This window comes from Saccoglossus kowalevskii, chromosome 16 (genome assembly GCF_978046115.1).
Source record: "Saccoglossus kowalevskii chromosome 16, keSacKowa6.1, whole genome shotgun sequence".
NCBI lineage: Eukaryota > Metazoa > Hemichordata > Enteropneusta > Harrimaniidae > Saccoglossus > Saccoglossus kowalevskii.
Genome location: NC_140656.1, coordinates 31,113,723 through 31,134,497, shown reverse-complemented (window position 1 = coordinate 31,134,497; position 20,775 = coordinate 31,113,723). Strand labels below are relative to the sequence as shown.

Here is a 20,775-nt window from a genome sequence, read left to right as displayed (position 1 = left end):
GAAAGTTGTAGTGCAAATAACAAACAAACAAACGCGTTCACCTTTGACCTAAGAAAAACTAATCTGATTGGCCACGTTTGTAGCCCAATCAGCCGGTCCCATAACAGCTGATTGGTGTATAAAGCGGTACAGATGATTCGTCGCTGTTGTGGTATCTTCAAATTAGGAACAAGAACAATTTTACTAAATGCAACTTTGTCAAAGAAAGTAGCCTTTCCAAGCAGTTACCGCGGAGTATCAACTAATAACATCATAATGGATTTGGACACTGTTGTTTCAAAACTAGAAACATTAGCTCCAACTACTCTTGCTGAACCATGGGACAATGTTGGGCTACTGGTGGAACCCTCTCACCCCCATATTGTGAATAGAATGTTCCTAACTAATGATTTGACTGAAGATGTTCTCAAAGAAGCAATAGAAAAGAGAAGTGATTTTATCTTGTCTTATCATCCTCCAATATTTTCACCCCTTAAAAGATTGACATGTCAGAGCACAAAAGAGAGAATTATTGTGAAGTGTATTGAGAATCGAATTGCAGTTTATTCTCCCCATACTTGTTATGATGCAATGAAAGATGGTGTAAATGATTGGCTAATCTTGGCTATTGGTAAGTGTAAACAACTTTATTGAGAATACATAAAATGACTCAGGAGGAAGTAAAATGGTTACATAAAAAAAGTACAGAAACAAAATACATTACAATATTAAACAGAACCAGAAAATGAAGTAAACACTATTAAATACAGCATTCTATGAATTGAGGTGTTGCTGTCTTGTATCAGTATTAATTTTGATAAATTTAGCAAATGCTTTCGAAAAAGCAATGAAGTCGGAAAATCATGAATTACTAGATAGACTGACATTTACTGAGGCAAAAATGGAAATGGCTCATAGCAAAATAGAAAATTTACAAGTTTATTCTAGGCAAAATAATCTTGTGATAAAAGGAATAGACAAAGTCAAGGATGTGGATACAGATGCAGATATAATTAAAGTAGCTGATGCAGCAGGTGTTAGCATTACTGAGAATAACATCAACATTAGTTACCACTTGCTTGCCAAAGCCGACAAATCATCTAGGATGATTGTACTTTTCACAAGAAGAAGTGTTCACAACAGGTTTTATACAAATTTAAAAAAATTGATTTAACAAAACAGCAACTGATAGCTGTTGGAAACTGTACACATAGTCATACACATACCCTTGTTACATCATATTCAATGCATTGTCTAACTATCAACTGATACTTGGGTAATCAAAGACTTACATTTGTAAACAGTTACTATGGTAACATCAGATCTTTCATCACACAAGGTAAACAGTATACAATGAAAGATTTCAATACCAACACAGATTTCTCATAAAAATTTGTTATATGTCAGTATTTGTTCAATAGCAAAAAAATTCACCCAACTTATCTATTTCTTAAATATTTTAAGCAGAAATTTGTTTATTCAGGTCTGCATTCCAATTCTGAACCCTCATTTTATAACATCCCAAATTATAGTATTATTACTTATAATAGGTGAAATTCATGTGGTTGGAGTGACTTAAGTTTTATCTTCAGACAGTCAGTGTACAATACCGCTGATCCCAGCATTGCATTGCATTGCATATGTAATTTTGTTCAATGTCATCCAAACATCTGTTGTTAGTAATCTGTTGATATAACTACAAAGATATGGGCAAACCCTGGCTAACGAAAGTCTTAATTAAGTCAATTAAAACTAAACACTAACTATTTAGCAAGATGAAAAACATCCTGGTAACGCACACAAGTCAAAAACATAAAGAAATCAAAGCTAACTAATTCACTATTTCACTCATCATTAAACAATTTATAAACTACTAGTATTCCAACATAAACCATAGACCTTCCAGTACTGGAGGGTCTATGCATAAACACATCCTATCCAATTCACAATGCTGATTTAGTTAGAAACGAACTACAAAACTTGCCCCGGCTGACTTGGTCCCTAGCATTGGTGACAACCTGGAAAGGGATTGTATCACATTTGGCATATTTATCAATCTTAAAAAGCATTTGATACTATAAATGACAATAATCTTTTCCATAAATTTATTATATTTTTAGCATTATGGTGTTAGGGACCTTTCACTACAGTGGTTTAAAGACTATCTTTAAAATCATTTACAAACTGTCACTATCAATAACTTATTATCTTCATACATGTACAAATAATAAAATACATCAATGGTAACGTCAACTTATCAAATTATTTTGATTAATGTCATTTTGCTGAAGATACTACTTTATTTCAATCAACCAAAGGTTCAGTGTCAACCAATTTACTGTTAATATAAAAAAATAATTACATTATATGCAAATCTCACCGAAAGTCAGTAAGAGTGGATGGCTGTCTGGTATTGAAGGATCACCTATAGAGGGCATACTTGCATCTAAATATGAAATAAAAATCTTTGTTAGAAATTGCATATTGAGGATGTAGTAAACAAAATTGCTCCAAAATTTGTGCTTATCTCAAAGATTTGGTTAATTTTCCCTCTCTTATACATCGTTTATTCTATCACATATAAACTACCAGTATAACCCATATCTACTACAAAAACAAAATGCGTACATTACGTAACACTCTCTCATTTCACTGCCCATGCTTCATCTCTTTTCAGAAAGTTAAACATTTTAAATTGCTATAAGCTTTGTAAATTTCAAACTTTTGCTTTTGATTTGTAAAACAACCACTTAGCTCAAAATACCAGCAAATGCTTTAAACCCCAACCCCATGCATACTTAACATACTCGGTTAAAAACAAAAACTCACCCTAAAAGTGACAATATAAAATACTTGGCAACTAAAAAATGTAACTCACTGCCAACCACTTGAAAAAAGAAACAGAAACATGTTTAAATGAAAGTTGAATACTTATTGAATGACATACTATATACTATTTGTTTGCACATACCTGATTAGTTTTGAGTAAAAATCTGTGCATATAAATTACCTAATTTGCTTAATACTCAGAATTCAGCTTTCCCCATCAATATCTCAAATCATTACATTTCAATGAAACTTAGTACATGAATACTATAAACTATGCCACAACATGAGTAAATACATCCATAATAATTACCTAATTTACCCTGAATGTAAGGCTTTCCCCTTAATCGTTTATAAATTAATTATCCCATTGTAATGAAACTTGGTACATATGTACCGGGACAATGCACAGTTTTGGGTTGAAATCTAATTAATCAATTTTACACCTAAATCTCAAAAAACAATTATTGCATTGCACCTGGACTTGGTATATAAGTGCGTAGGGACAATGCTAAATACCTGGTAAGTTTTAGTTTCAAATTCAAGCATGCTAATTGCTAATTTGCATAATATTCAAAATCATCACATTTCATTGAAATTTGGTATATAGATGCTCCTGGGTAATCCAATTTCCCGTTTAGTTTAATGTTGGTACCATCCATGTTGATCATCTAATTATTATTAGCCAAATTCTGACATCTCAAAAAATCAGATTTAAATTAAACTTGTGGTAAAGGTGCTCTAGAATAAAACCACAGATGTACAATCAAATTTATATTCTGTTAGTATTATAAACTTCAACAATGCGAATCACGTTGTTTTCACGTTGTGCATCCCAAATGGCAGACTAATATAAAAAAAAAAAATTTAGTTGCCAAGCTAATTTTGGATTAATTTTAAATATACCTCCAAATCTTAAAGTAACATCTTAATTGGTGAAAAAAAAACCTAGATATCACCCTTCTAATTCTCTAACCCCCCTCCCATACATTTTACATCTTACCAGAAAATCTGTTTTAGACATTCACTAACAAAAAATAGAACTGTTTCTGGTTGGCACGAATGCGTCAGTTTGAAAGGCTATGTTTATGCCTGGTCAACTTTCTTAATGTTTCATAAATAAAAAAATCTCTGCATCAAAAACAGATCTTCTTTTTTTTTTTGGCCTTACTATAACAACCTACATCATCTGAAAGCTTAGATAACCATAAATACCATACCATACCGTGCATATGCTGTATCAATGTTTGTCTACAGGATTAGTTTACAGTCAATTTCACTATTGTGCTTTCTTTACTATTTTGACTATTTATCATTGTAGTGAGTGAGCCATACTGATTTAAGGTAGAAGCCTACCCATAAATTAAAATACCCAGAGTTTATTCATTTTGCAATAAACTGTACTCCAAGACAATATAAGGATATTGACCTAACAAAAGTTGGCTCACCAGCCTTTTTTTCGAGAAATTAATGGTGTATTTTAGTGGAAAGTCGCCATCTTGGCAATATCATAACACTTTCACCACAGGTTCCTATGGCAGAGATATTATGCAATATCTCACAATCTAGCCTGGTGACATAGGCTGAAAAAATCATTTGTATATTGTTAATGATGGAGTACTTTTTGTCTTTCTGAATTATTTAAAAAATCAAGGTTTTAAAAATGTCAAAAAATGAAATTTTTCTGTAACATTGTGTTCTATGAAAATAGCAATTTTCAATAAATATTAGGACATGTTTCTCAAAAACTGTAACACACAAAATAATGCTAATTCATTGTACCATGGGACATTAGTTTCATGATAATAAACTAATGAACATTGTCATACGATTTATGACCAATTTTGTCAAAAATTATGATAGTATTTGTGGATCATGCTGACTTGTCATTCAGTCTCTTTATTGTGTCTTGTAGGGAAAGGAAAAATTGAACCTGTACATTCTATAACTGCTAAATGTCATGCAACAACTGGAGGCTTTAAGGTAGAAACTTACATAAAAGATGAAACACAGAAAACAACGATTGCATCAGACTTGAAGGTGATCAGTGGAGTGGATGTTGTCACATTACCAACCTTGGAAACGTAAGTATTGACTGAATAAGTTTGTTGAAGAATGCCATCATTTCCGGGTATCTAAAAGATGTACATGTGTTTTTTATTGATAATTACAAAGTCATCAGGTCTTGAGGACAACATTTTGCAAATATCAATTGTGATTCCTTGTTGTACTTACAATATACCAACCTAAAAATAGCACTTAATGTAGCCTACAACTATAGATCATTTGCACACATCTGAAATATAATAACTGTTTTATTTATTTAATGCCATACAAGAGGACCAAATTTTACGATGTCACTAGGACCCTAGGCAAAAAAATTAACCAAGTACTGCTACAAAATGTTGTGGTTTTCACAGAATTTGTTATCAATTAACCCTGTATACATTTTTCATATTTTTCCCCAAGATATTTTTAAAAAGGTAGTTACTGAGAAATGATATCCATTTGCTTTAAAATTTTGGAAAAATCAGTGGAAAAATACATAAAAACGTCACACCCATATTTTGGTGAAAAAATCATTGTATTAAATCTGTTTAAAATATATGCTAGATTTTTTATACAATAGCAATATTATATCTTCCCCTTTATCTTGACAATCTTCAAAGTACAAACATAGCATAACTTTGAAATTTGTATTTAAACAAAGTCGTCATTTGGGAGATGAGTTTTATTGTAGCATTTATTCATTTTTGACAGGAATACAGTAAAACTTTCTCTTAACTGCACTGATAAGGCAGTGCTTGATGTCATGCAATATTTAAAGAAATACGATGATGTAAAAGGAAAAACAGAAATAATTGCCCTATCTAAGGTAAGTGTGGTCAAGATAGGATAAACATTAGTCATATCCAGACTAAGCCAATGGGCTAAGATTAATTAAAACTAATCCTGTATGTTTGCAAATCGGCGAAGAGATAACCAATCTTAAATCTCCAGTTCTTTTAACTTTGATTTCTCAGTACAGTTAGCGACGTATACATTTTGGTTCTACAATTATAAAGCAATAACAATCCAAATGCAGAAAGTTGCAGAACGAAAGTCTCAAAAAAATCACTGGATGGTATAATTTTACTTGTCATGTTGAATATGACATACCAAAATGAATAGTCATGACAATACTAGTAAACCATTCAAATGAACAATGATATTTTGGGTCATGCCAGTGGGCACTTAATAGTCCAAGTTAACCATTTATACGCGCACACTTGTACGTGTATAGCTTTCTAATTAGATACCGTACTAATAGTTGTTACTCGTCCCTCACGTAGCTTGACCATCAGTATCTTGAAGTAGGAAAGGCATTGACAAACGAAGGCGGTCTCACCTCAACAATACAAATATAATCTCCAAATACTTCTAAACTGAATTACAATAGTTGGTCTCATATTTATTTATTTATTTATTTATTAACACACAACATCCCCCGGAGGGGATGAAAAGGGTTACAAATCAGATATTAGTAAAAGAAAAATAACCACATAAAAAGTAAGGGAACAAAAAGGCATAAAAAAAAAAAAAAAGATAATAATTTGAATACAAGGAATGTATTACTGGCTTAGTTTATGTAGGTGCTGCTGTCTTGTATTAAAACAGTTTTTTAAATATTGCGCTAAAGGAATAGACATTTTCTCGTCACTTAGTAATGATATGAATTTATTTTCATTACTAAATTTGTCAAAATTTGGTATACGTTTATTAGCTACAATGTAAAGTTTTAATCTTATTTCATTGTAATGAGGACAATTTGTGACAAAATGTTGTTCATCTTCAACATGGTCATTGTCGCACATATTGCAGACTCTGTCTTTAAAATCCAATCCTGTATGCCGGCCTGTTTCAATTTTCAGACAGTGGTTGCCAAGTCTAAATTTTGTTAAGGATTTGCGAAGTTCACTGTTTTTCATAATTGTTAAGTAGTTTTCTTGTTCTATTTTGGTTTTAAAAAGTTTGTAGGTTCTTAGTTTATTTTTAGAATTTGATTTTTTCCTATTGTCATTATTTATTTCATTTTTCCACTCAGTTGTAAACTCTTCTTTTAATTTCTCATCAATTGTTTTTAATTTTGATAATGAGATAATATTTGTTTCATTTAAAAGATAAGAATGGTTAATATTTTTTAATATCAGATCAAGTTTTTTAAACCATTTACTTTTAATAATTTTATTGACATAGTATGCTTCTTGAAGTAGAGTATTTGTGGAATTTGCAATACGATTGGCATATTTTATCATTTGTTTCTTAATAAAAGAGTCAAGAGGTAATTTTCCCAATTCACTATATATTGCCATGATTGGTGTATTTTTTGAGATACCAAGAATGTACCGATAGTATGTAAGCTGGACATCCTCTACAATTGATTTTGTAGAGCTTTCTTCTCCCCAAATGTCACTCCCATACACAATAACTGGTCTGATAAGTTTATCAAATAGTGACAGTAGTATGGACATGTAGTATGGACACGTACTTTGCTACATCAGACCATTATTACTAACTGTCTAGGGAGTAACTGTCCTCAGTTACACATTTTTCGGCTTCCATCCATCTTAACGTAGGTAAAAAGTATCTATCTCCGTTAAGTGAACTGACTTTTCTGTGTAAGTGTTCCAGAAAAAGAACGTACTAGTATATCAGAGCGTGAAATATTATAGCCACTAGAGGGCGTAAATACAAAAAGTCAAACATACGATAAAAATACAATATAACTAAACGGCAGCCACACCATTTATGCACAATTCATTAGCCTTTTACCCTCAAGAGTTTAGACCGGGTCTTGAAAACAGGTCAGATTTAGCTCATACTGTTCATTACCCCCAAGGGTTTAGACCGGGTCTTGAAAACAGGTCAGATTTAGCTCATACTGTTCTTTACCCCCAAGGGTTTAGACCGGGTCTTGAAAACAGGTCAGATTTAGCTCATACTGTTCATTACCCCCAAAGGTTTAGACCGGGTCTTGAAAACAGGTCAGATTTAGCTCATACTGTTCATTACCCCCAAGGGTTTAGACCGGGTCTTGAAAACAGATCAGATTTAGCTCATACTGTTCATTACGCCCAAGGGTTTAGACCGGGTCTTGAAAACAGATCAGATTTAGCTCATACTGTTCATTACGCCCAAGGGTTTAGACCGGGTCTTGAAAATAGGTCAGATTAATGCTTCAATACTAAGCATAAATGCATATCTTCTTTGCAGACAATTTTGTCCACTTGGTCTATGTAACTAATATTACAGCTGTAGACAATGATATATGGATATTTAAATATTTTAGAGCATGTTTAACTACTTTCTTCTTGTTAAAATACTTTATTACTTAAGAACAAGTTGTCTGCGTTTATTTTGTTTTCTTTATATAATATGATTAAGACAGTGTGTACAGGTGTAATATTTAATAATCCTATGTTTGTTAAGCTGTTCACACAGACCTGAAATTTATTCAAAACTATGTTACTTAATCATGCTTGTGCTGATAAAAATGAACAATTCTCTTAAATTAAGCCATAAAAAACTTGCCGTTGCCATTTTTCTTGCATTTTCAAACCTGAAACATGGTCGTGGGCTATTTCTTTTGAACTGGCATGCTCGATGACAAGGAACAAATCACTTTTTTTAAGTCTTATGTAAAGAGAGAAATTATTATATGTGCAGTTAAAGAGCAAATACATATATGATAATTTGTAAAGCTTTGATAACTGAAATATAAGTATGTGTGGTTTCATTCTGTTTCATACATTGCATCATAACAAAATGTCCACAGAGAGGACATTAACATTTCAAATAACACAGTGTAACACTCTACAACCATTGTGGTAGATTATCATCTCCCCTCCATTTTCACGATCTCGTTCCAGATAAACAAGGTGCATTTTATATTAATACCAAAAGTGTCATCCTTGCAAAATCAAATGTCATGTGATCACATGTTGTCAAATCAAACAGACTTTTGCTGTATTAGAGTTTCTGAGAATTGAATTATGTAACAGAGTCAGTAATCTTGGTGATTTGTTGGGAATTCAGTTGGCTCAAGCTTTGTGATTTCAGAATTTCGCATTTTCACACAGTTCCCTGTCGGTTTCAAACTTTTCAAAGCACTGTACTTTTGCTGTGTTTGTCATAGCTGTTTAATTCTGCACTGGGACACCTGCTCCAGACTTTCAATCATCGTAATGCATGTTTTTCTGAAAAATGTAATTAAAAGCGTGTTGAGTCATGACAGAAAGTCTTGACATTAGTATTAGTATATATCATTCTGAGCACAAAGCAATCTGGGAGCAATAAACACTTCTGAAACTGACTGATTCATTTTTTATTTTAGCCTCCAATACCTGGAGCAGGATCTGGAAGAAAGGTGAAACTGGATCAACCACTATCAGTGTCTGCAATTATCCAGAATGTCAAAGGTCATCTGAAATTACCATATGTGAGACTCGCACTTGGCAGAAATAAATCAACAGGTAAAATGGGGGGGGGGGCACATTCTTATACTTCTTTTACATAATAATTTTTGTTTTTTAAACTTTCCACTGAAAATTGTAATTGAAGCCCAGTCCTAATTTTTGAGACTCTGACAAATATTTATTGGTTTATTGTGTACAATCATGGTAATCAAATTTGTTTGTGCTTTGTTGTCATACAGACAAAATGGCCACTATTCACTAAATATAACCACTAATTTCTTTAAAAATAAACTGGTGATGCCAAACCATTTTTAAATAATCTTAAGCTTGGTAGCTTTTCACAAAAATGAGAGTGCAGTCTGTCATCTAATGTTTCAGTTCATTTGAAAACTGAAGTATACTTTTATAAATGCTTCTGACGTTAACTAGCACAGAATGGAATTTTTATGGCTATCTTAAAAATCCTGGATTTGATATCCAATCATATCACAATCACTATTTATTGTTTACAGATTCCATTGTACACAATGCAGCTGTTTGTGCTGGTTCTGGTAGCAGTGTTTTACAAGGATGCAGTGCAGATCTTTATTTGACTGGTGAAATGTCTCATCATGAAGTACTAGATGCTGTATCCAGGGGAACCACTGTCATCCTTTGTGACCATAGCAACACAGAAAGGGGATACCTTTCTGAGTTGAGAGATAAACTTACTGTATTGTTTGAAGACAAAGTGGATGTACATGTCTCTGGAATTGATAAAGATCCTTTGCAGATTGTATAAAATGTTTTTCAATTTCTGGGAAATAAATTTTTAAACAACTATGCAAATTTTGTCTAATTTCAATTTTATAACATTTTTGTAACTTGCATTCATCATGATTATGCAATTTAATGATTATGTATTAATCAATACTCACTAGAGTATGTTAAAAATTAATTACTTAATGAATTAATTTTCATGCAAAGGTCTGTTAAAAATTTGAGGCTTACATTGCTGAGTTCTTAAGTGGTGGCTATTTCATATTTCATACAGGTAGGACTGTAAAATACTTTATTTTCGCTTGGAATTAATTTTCCCTATTTTTGTTGAAGAAATGAAACAGTGAAAATAAAATCCAGTGAATATACCTTTTTTCCTATATTTTACATTCAACTTGTCAAAAATCAGTGAAAATAAATTCCATACAAAAAACCCCAATAGTCTTCTCAGCGAAAATTAATTCAAGCTAAAATAAAGTATTTTACAGTATATTGAAGATGTACCACATTTAAAAATGGAACATTTTTAAAATCAGTAACACCTTGAATTTGAACAATATTTAGATCAAAAAGTCTTGTGAATGCATAGTCACTCCAGTGAAAGAGCTAAGTAGGTGGTGTGTGGTTGAATGTAACATGTAGTTCAATATGATACGTCCATGAATTAGGTGTAATTTCTACAGGTCATTGGCCCATTGTTCTTCAATACATTGTTATGTAACTTGCATACAACACACTATGGGCCCTGCTATGGGGCTGCAAAAAACTCCTCGCCAAATTCTTAGTATTGCCTTGTTACAGCAACACGTACATTACTGGTAACAGTTACTAGTTAACAGCCTGTTTGGGATTGAGGTTTCATTAAACGTCCGAGGCCTACTAAACCATTGGTGTCATAGCTGTACTTTAATTATGAGTAAACACTGAAAAAAAAAGACTTTCCTGGTAAATGCTGACAAACAGTACTTTACTGGTGATAATAAATTCTAACAAAGTATGCTGAATGAAAATAGTTTGCTATCAAAAATAAGCATCATGCTTAAAACCATGGCCATGAGACAATGAGCGACATGATGAATAGACAGTCAGTCATACCTATGAAAATATTAATCTGTTATTATTAATAAATATTGTGTGTAAATGCAATAGGCATGAATAAACTACGAACATCGAGACAGGAGTGCAGTTTTCCATCAGATTGTCTCTAGGATACACAATTACATTAGGCCCAAGGACTGTTGACAGTCTAGGTCTTGGATTGAGAACATTAAATGATGAAATTTGTTTTTATATAAGGCTTTTGCATTGATGATGCAGAGCCTTGAGTTATTCCTGCTGCAGTGTTAGTTTGCTCTTGTATCTGGCCAGATTAGAATCAACTGTCAACCAACCTGATTTGGGTTGGCAATAATGTAACTAGACTGAAATTTGCTGTCGTATGAGTAGTCTGTGTCTGGTGTTACCAAATTTTGACTGGGATTTGTTGTCAAACCTGGCCAGACATGTATTTGCTGTTAACTGGCTAGATTGGAATGCGGTACCATCTGACCGGACTGGAATCTGCAGTCAGATGGCCAGATTGTGTTGGTTTGTCATATCAGACCAGACTATACTTTCAATCTATACTCTACTTCAGTTATTCAAACAAATTACACAAAAAGCATGAAATGTGGTTGCAGTACCCAGAAGCCACACACGACTATTACATGCACCCTCCCCTTACTGATGTATATATACATGAAATAATCAATGCTAAAGCCCCCATCAGGAATACATTGACCAGCAAGAAAAAAGCAGATATAAAAACCTGTTGAGGGGGAAAAAAACATCTGGAAACCTGTATCTGACACAATGTCAGATGTATCTAGGGGTGGATGTCAGGCGTCATTTATGTGAAAAATATATTGTGAGTTGAGCACCAGATTAATTGGCCAGTAACTCACGAGCACCAGACTTCTTAGCCAGTAACTCACGAGCACCTGACTACTTAGCCAGTAACTCATGAGCACCAGACTACTTATCCAGTAACTCATGAGCACCAGACTAATTAGCCAGTAACTCGCAAGCACCTGGCTACTTAGCCAGTAACTCACAAGCATGTAAGTACTTAACCAGTAACTCGTGAGCACCAGACTTCTTAGCCAGTAACTCGCAAGCACCTGGCTAATTAGCCAGTAACTCAAAAACACGTAACTACTTAGCCAGGAACTCACAAGCACCTGACTACTTAGCCAGTAACTCATGATCACCTGACTACTTAGCCAGTAACTTACGAGCACCTGACTACTTATCCAGTAACTCATGAGCACCAGACTAATGAGCCAGTAACTCACAAGCACGTAACTACTTAACCAGTAATTCGTGAGCACCTGACTACTTAGCCAGTAACTCGCGAGAACCTGACTACTTAGCCAGTAACTCACGAGCACCTGACTACTTAGCCGGTGACTAATGAGCACCTGACTACTTAGCCAGCAACTCACGAGCACCTGACTACTTAGCCAGCAACTCACAAGCACCTGACTACTTAGCCAGCAACTCATGAGCACCTGACTACTTAGCCAGTGACTTATGAGCACCCGACTACTTAGCCAGTGACTTACGAGCACCTGACTACTTAGCCAGTAACTCACGAGCACCTGACTTCTTAGCCAGTAACTCACGAGCACCTGACTAATTAGCCAGTAACTCACGAGCATCTGACTACTGAGCAAGTAACTCACAAGCACCTGACTACTTAGCCAGTAACTCACAAGCACCTGACTACTTAGCCAGTAACTCACGAGCACCTGACTACTTCTTAGCCAGTAACTCATGAGCGCCTGACTACTTAGCTAGTAACTCACGAGCACCTGACTACTTAGCCAGTAACTCACAAGCACCTGACTACTTAGCCAGTGACTTACGAGCACCTGACTACTTAGCCAGTGACTTACGAGCACCTATTTAGATAGTGAGTTACGAGCACCTGACTACTTAGCCTGTAACTCACAAGCACCTGACTACTTAGCCAGTGACTTACGAGCACCTGACTACTTAGCCAGTAACTCACGAGGACCTGACTACTTAGCCAGTGACTTACGAGCACCTGACTACTTAGCCAGTGACTTACAAGTACCTGACTACTTAGCCAGTAACTCGCGATCACCTGACTACTTAGCCAGTAACTCGCGATCACCTGACTATTTAGCCAGTAACTCACGAGCATCTGACTACTGAGCAAGTAACCCACGAGTACCTGACTACTTAGCAAGTAACTCGTGATCACCTGACTACTTAGCCAGTGACTTACAAGTACCTGACTACTTAGCCAGTAACTCGCGATCACCTGACTACTTAGCCAGTAACTCGTGATCACCTGACTACTTAGCCAGTGACTTACGAGCACCTGACTATTTAGCCAGTGACTTACGAGCACCTGACTACTTAGCCAGTAACTCATGAGCACCTGACTACTTAGCCAGTAACTCACGAGCACCTGACTACTTAGCCAGCAACTCACGAGCACCTGACAACTTAGCCAACTCACGAGCACCTGACTACTTAGCCAGTAACTCACGACCACCTGACTACTTAGCCAGTAACTCACGAGCACCTGACTACTTAGCCAGAAACTCACGAGCACCTGACTACTTAGCCAGTAACTCACGACCACCTGACTACTTAGCCAGTAACTCACGAGCACCTGACTACTTAGCCAGAAACTCACGAGCACCTGACTACTTAGCCAGTAACTCACGACCACCTGACTATTTAGCCAGTAACTCACGAGCACCTGACTACTTAGCCAGAAACTCACGAGCACCTGACTACTTAGCCAGTAACTCACGACCACCTGACTACTTAGCCAGTAACTCACGAGCACCTGACTACTTAGCCAGAAACTCACGAGCACCTGACTACTTAGCCAGTAACTCACGACCACCTGACTACTGAAAGTCGCCTAGCACAAAAACATTTTTCATAAAAATATAAAAAAAAGATTGAACGTGTCATTCAAATACATAACTATGACGTGTTAGATCTGAGATGCCGAAGCCTATATTAATGTCACATTAGCTTTGGCAACATAAAAAGAAGGTGTTTTCATCATTTGTATTAGGGTGTACTATGAACAACTTGTTCCCGGCGGACATAATCGTTCTTTATCAGAGCTGAATATAAATGAAAGCATTTTGTAGGTTGAACGTGACATTGCAAACGGTTTCATTGCCAGGACAACTGTAAACAACATATTGTCAACAAGTGAACTGATGACGTTGCAAAAAAAAACAGACGTTGATTTCAAAATGAATGAAGTCAGTGAGAGGTTTATGGGAGACCAACTACTAAAAGCGTTAGATTCCAATAAATCGAAGGGTCTTGATTAAATCCCCACAGACGCCATCTCGTCGTCCATTAGTTTAAATATGTGCATAAGGTGTAGAACAGTTATAAATACATGGAAGATTAAAGTTCTGCCATTTCATAACAACGGATCAACCTATCCAGCTAACTATCGCCCAACCAGTGGCTTCTAGTTTTATCAAAAATATATTCGAGCATCGCGTACGCATTATTTTATCCAAATGCGTGGAGTACAACAACATTCTACGTGGTAATCAATCCGTCTTTAGATGATTCCATTCTGGTTAGTATGACCGCAATATACTAGTAGTCCGATATCGTCAAGAAGAGGTTTTATAGGTGCTTCATACGATGACTTGCGAAAAGCATTTGGTCTGACCACAGACTCCCTCTTCAAAAACTGGTATCACCTCATCATATTTTAAAATGTTGGGAAGAAAACAACACGTGTGTTACTATAGTCACATGTCCGACCCAATCCTACCAAAACATTATACCTCAAGGTTCTATTTTGGAGCCACTATTATTTTTAATTTAGGACCTACCTACTAATTAGAAAAGCGGAATGAGATTGGTTCTGAACTCTGATACGCCAGAGTTACCGTAAAATATGTATATTCGTGTATTTGTATATTGCTTAATTGCTAGAAACCGATAAAAAGAGGGCATGATCTATCATATATTATCTAGCGGTATTCCGGTCTGTACGTGATTGGTCTTCTCCCATAGTATGTATGTATGTATGTATGTGTGTACGTGGTGCGCCATCTAGTGGTAAGGATTGGACACACTCACATTTTATAGTTGGCAAGCATGTCCTTGGTGGGTACATTAAAACATGATGTAATGTGTTCCTCTCATGATTATGTCTGTTTCCGATACAAGGGTCGACTACCTATTCTCAAACTGGTCACGATCAATTTCACGTTATTTGGTATGAACTTTGTTGTACTTTGAGATATTCATAATGCTGAAGATGCTTTTCAAAAATAGCCAACGTGCCTAAAATGCAAAAACGTGCATTTTAAATACGTATTTTTTTTTAAATTTCTCAATATGTCTAAAATGCCAATTCTAAAGAAACTCTGTGATAAAACAGAAATGATACAAAACATAGAAAAATGTAGCCTCCACCAATATGTTTACATAATGTTTCGTGAATGTTCCTAAAATTCAAATTAGTGATTTTGACCCCTCCAAATAATAGATAAACTACCGATTTGACTTCACAATCACACTAAAAATATACACTGAATAAGGTATACAATATCGTGTTGTATATATAGTATATTTATTGACACAACACTGACTTAGGAAAGTGCAGCAGTAAGGTCACTAAAACTACAGAACAGGAGAGAAAAAGGTAAAGTTGCCGAGGTAACGATATTACAGGCAAATGGCGGAATTTCCGCGTCTTAATGAAACTTCTGGCCAAGATTCTCTTTTAAACGCATATCTCTTGAAAGCAACTTGGTATTGGCACAACACAGTCATTCATTCAACTAATTACTTCATAAATATTTATACATTTCAATGGCAGCTGTTTTCCAATTGAGCTTTAAATTTTAATAGGCAGCACACTTATACAACTGAATTAGTATTTACGAGTAATCTACTCAACTTCCTAGGATATACTTATTGTGGCTGAAACAATCTACATTTCGCCAGGACCAAGGATCAAATTAAACATGCTTTCAAAATCCGCTCGTTTGTAGAAAATGATTGTATCTTTTTTTTTCTTTTCCCTAGTGTAAATACTACTTATCATATATTTACCGCGACCACAAACACGATTGGAACGGACAACATTGCAGTATGAGATATTGTTCTGTTAATAGTAACAAAATAGCTATATTACACAATATGATTTTGCCACGGGAAGTAATTGCTACATTGTAAGATATATATATATATATATATAGCTATATCATTAGCAAAACAGTGTCGAATACATGTACTGCATTCTGACATGGCTATGCGCCCGCCACCAATCAGATCGCCGGATTCACGATTTATATTCTCTGTATAAATTGAGAAAAGTTAGTTAGAACATGGCTTTGTCAGCTGATCTTGATTGACAGAAGATCGTCAAACGAACTCACATGATTGGTTAATCTAATGCAACATTTTATTATTGGAGGGCGCATAGCCATGTTAGAAGTCGGTTATAATAACCTATACACATTCCTGTTCTATTTGTGTGCGGTCACAGTAATATAAAATGCCATTTTCCAAAACAAATAGACACAGGATTTGGTGTAGTATAGGTTAACCCAAGTTCCTTGAATCCCGTACACGCCAAAGTTAGCTTTTAGTTCTTTTTGCACAAAATATTTCGCTTATTTTTCTATATTTCTCTAAAGAAATGATAAAGACATGTAGGCAATGTCAATGAAAATACGACAGTCCAAATTTAACAAAGAAATTATAAAAAATATATTTGAAATGTGCATAATGTTGCGCCAACATTTTGGCGGGGAAATTGTGAGGGTTGACTGCCCACCTGTTGACTTTGATTTTTAAAAAATGACGAAATTAAGAAAACAAATATTTTCGGAAAACGTACTAATTATTTTTTTTGTTTGTTTACACAGTTTCAAAAACAGGTGTGGTTTACAAGTCATGGGTCACCTGACGTCATTACAATCATCACGTGACCACACCAATCGTAGCCCATATTGGCAACAACGTACCTGCCATAAGTACATGTTCTGCGTTATACGGGGACTACTGCTTGTGATTTTTAACACCATTTGGGTCCGGCACTGATATCTAGCCATCACCTATAGAAATGGATGACTTGGGTAAGATTTAATGTTATTCCAGACTCACAGGGTTCACAAAACTGGTGCTTGTTTTCGATTTGTTGTTAATGAACAGCGATGTGTTGTCGGCACCAGATCAGCTGTGGGTTTTGTTTTGACGGCGACGAGATCAGCTTGCGACTGTTAGCTATACTCTGCTTATTGCCGTGCATCGAGCAACGCTGTTCGGCCCTATGCACGGATGCGAAATGTTTTCGACATGCATTTCCTGGACGCGTGTCTCCTGAGAGGACCTTACTCGAATTACAAGTTTACATTACACTTGCGTGTGGACGGGGCGTGTGGTCAGCCATCTTGAATTTCAATCATCTATCTGTGAGATTGTTTGTGTGCTTGTACACAAACACACGTTTTGTTCACGAACCACGGTATCCATTACAATCCTAGCTAATAGGGAGTGGAACGTGTGACCATTGTTTATTTTATTTATTTTCCCGAACAAATGTAGTGCCGAGTAAATATAAATAAGGCGGATGTTTGCGTTCGAGAGGGTTTAGTTGAACGTAAGGTCACGGGGTCAAGGTTGTTGACTATGCGAATATTATAGCCCTGCAAACGAAACTGCACATATCGGCTGTGCATTTAATAGTGGACCTTTAGTGCCCTGTCACTCAAATATCGATATATTTAGATATAATATAATGCTGTAATTACTTTGCGTCTCTGGGACTATATCTATTTACATACTAGATAACAAAATGATTGTTTTCATATTAGTATGCTGTTCTGTAATTTGGCTTCGGGTGTAGTTGTATCTCAACAGACATTACACAAGCATAGACATCTGACATGTCATCAGGTATATGGAGTAGTCTGAGGTTAAGTAGTGTTTTGTTTACATAAACCGGCACATACTGACACATGACGTATCCGATGTTATCTGGGTGCCTGGTCATATAATACTATTAATTGATGGCTGTAAATATTTAAAAAGTTATATTTCTTGATTAGTTTTTCAAAAAAGTTTGTGTCTTTGGTGTCTTGTATTCCTTAAATTGTGGATTGATTAAACAGAAGTTTTGTTTGGTATTTCATGAATACTTTCAGAACAGTGTCAACATACCTCAAGCTTAAAGACCATAAAAACCATTTTCGTTAATTTATGATTCACATGTTTCAGCTAGATGGAAAGTCACAATGCAGCAAAGTTGTCCACTGATTGGTTAGTGTTGATACAATGTTAGATAATCTTTAATGCTTTAATGATAGTCTTCAATTAATTTATTCAAAGCTACTTTCAGTATTGCTGTTTGTCTAAGTAGTTAATTTACATATCTAGTGAAAACTATTACCGGGTAGATAGGAGCATCTCCATCAAATTTAAAAATATTCTTTCCATCATAGTTATGATTTTAATGTGATTTTTCACTTCTTAGCAATAGTAGTTAGTGATGTATTGTGTTGTACTGTACTGTACGCGTTTATTGTACATTTTCCAGGGGTCAAAATTAAGGCCTGTCCACCCGTCCCAAACCGACAAATTTTAGCTGGGATAGGTAAATCTACAAATTGGCTGCCCCTGTGGGCAGGTTGGAAGAAATAGCAAGTTTTTATAACTGTCCAAATGGGGTGGTTCCAAGTTGCTTACTCGATATGTCAAGAAAGTTGCTAAGTTATGAGAAACTAAGAATGACAATTTTATTTCAAATAATGTTATTTCAAATAATGTAATCTTAATCATCAATTCAATTGGTATAGGCTCTTTTTAATTCCCTAACCAATCCAATGGACAAGCAACTTTAAGTTTTAATTTCATCCCCTACTATGAAATTCTAATTCTATTGCAAATTTACCTAAATTCAAATTACTTTTGACTAAAAGTGCAGACAATGATGTCTCCCAGGTTCAGTTCCTGGGATTGTTGCCTTACCTTTTTTCAGAGACAGTTATGCATCTTTTTTTTTACATAGAAACTGTAAATGCTAATGACTTGAGTCAAAAGTTTTTTTGTCAATCCCAAATTTTTGGAATATTAGTCTATTTGTACATGTGTTAATGTCTAAACCATAAGACATACTATAAATGATGATGATTTACTCGTGTATATTATGCCCATTATAGTAAAAACTGCTTTTCAATTCTTGGCAATAATTAACTTGCCTTTGGCTATACCTGCATGTTTGTCCCAGGCTGTAGACAACTCTCCCTGCGAGACCAATTTAGATGTTAGAAATTGTGATGAGGGAAATAATGGGGCTTGTTCAGTACAGATTCCTAGCATGCTGTATAATATTTAGCATTCCATCTGAACAAATCAAATATAGGGGTACACTACATAAAAACTCTATATTTTATGTAGCAAACAAGTATGCTCTTGAAGTTTGCTAGGATGCAATGTTTTCACCTGGTACCTTGTCAGTTTTAAAACATACGCAGCACGTAATTTACATTTTTTTTCAATTTGGTTTATCAGTTGCCGGGTGTCCTGTGAGACATAAACAGCAGTTATTTCTGTGTCCAGTGCAGTCTTAAAATATAGATTTGCATCGTGGTTGGAATTTAATGAGGTGTGTCGGCAGTGTTAGTACTGACTTCAACACAAAGCATGAAAAGAGTCTTTCAATATATTGAATGTAGTAAATCATGAGTGGCAGTGTTAACTACATGTATCTATGCTCATCCACTAAAAACTTGTTGATGTCCACCACAATTGGATCTCTTAGTTTAATTTGAATGTCACACTTCAGGACTCCAGGACAGTGGAATTAAAATTCAGAGCGAGCACACCTTTAAAGCATTGTGTCATTCTTAACAATACATTGTAGCATAGTAGTGGTATCAAACCATGGCAATACATTATATAGCCTTGGATGTAGCCAAGATATGTCTGAGCTCCTAGCATGCTGTATTTGCTCTATTAGGTGCACTTTATTATAGTGTACTATATCTAAAAAATACAACTTTGATCACATATATACCACATCTGTGGTGCAAAGCACATTTCTTACTAATAGTTCAAATATGGCTGTGTAATCAGTTCATTGGATTGCAGAATTACTATATCATATTTGTTCTGTTAGTAGCACATGTGCTTATATTACAGAGTAATATTTCAATGATTCAGAATACAACACTGAGCAAATGTGAATTTTATTTTATATAAGCTTCTTTTGTGCATGCAGTAATAGAGCAAAAATGCTATAGCCTGGTATCCAGTCACAGTCAACCGGTGTGACCTGAAGTGTGAAATGAAAGCGAAAGTTGTGATGCCGCTCATTTTAATCTTTCTGTTTACAGAAAATAAAAAAAAAAAATTACAGTTGATGTTGAGGTAATAAAGAGGTATTCTTCTTCCTGTCATAATGAATAAAAATCACCAAATTCCAACATCTGAAGGAATAATTTGACAGTGAAAACTCTTGATTAACAGTGACCCTAGAACATGGAAGAGGGAGGATGTGTGGAACAGCTGGCTACTATAATGAACGCACACTTCTTTCATAATCAACTAGCTCATTGGTCAGTGGTGGTCAGTCTTTGGTCTCATTGGTCAGTGGTGGTCAGGCTTTGGTGTTCAGGGTCATTGTTAATGCCAAAATATACCTTTGTATGTTTTTCAATTATTTTGATTGTAACTTGAAAGA

At 35.2% G+C, this 20,775-nt stretch overlaps 2 protein-coding genes across 3 annotated transcripts in view; both read left to right on the top strand.

Annotated features, from left to right (window-relative positions):
- The first annotated feature begins 111 nt into the window (after window positions 1-111).
- Window positions 112-10,088, top strand: LOC100377814 (NIF3-like protein 1). The gene is made up of 5 exons (XM_002732058.4): window positions 112-610; window positions 4,721-4,889; window positions 5,566-5,680; window positions 9,179-9,317; window positions 9,773-10,088. Exons 1-5 carry the CDS (start codon window positions 133-135, stop codon window positions 10,039-10,041), a joined length of 1,170 nt encoding a protein of 389 aa, XP_002732104.3. The 5' UTR covers window positions 112-132; the 3' UTR covers window positions 10,042-10,088.
- Window positions 10,089-17,022: 6,934 nt separating this feature from the next.
- The window catches only part of LOC100366543 (paxillin-like), a 28,594-nt gene continuing 24,841 nt past the window's right edge, over window positions 17,023-20,775 (top strand). For both annotated transcript variants that reach the window (XM_085491362.1, XM_006811919.3), the window contains exon 1: window positions 17,023-17,170. In XM_085491362.1, coding sequence (XP_085347488.1) covers window positions 17,158-17,170 — 13 coding nt within the window. In that variant the 5' untranslated portion in view covers window positions 17,023-17,157. The remainder of the gene's footprint in view (window positions 17,171-20,775) is intronic.

Bases quoted from the DNA above. Each gene is read 5' to 3' on its own strand.
- LOC100377814 (XM_002732058.4), top strand. From the start codon at position 133: ATGATTCGTCGCTGTTGTGGTATCTTCAAATTAGGAACAAGAACAATT. The intron at 4,890-5,565 runs GTAAGTATTGAC...CATTTTTGACAG, and splicing joins ACATTACCAACCTTGGAAAC to GAATACAGTAAAACTTTCTC. The intron at 9,318-9,772 runs GTAAAATGGGGG...TATTGTTTACAG, and splicing joins TGGCAGAAATAAATCAACAG to ATTCCATTGTACACAATGCA.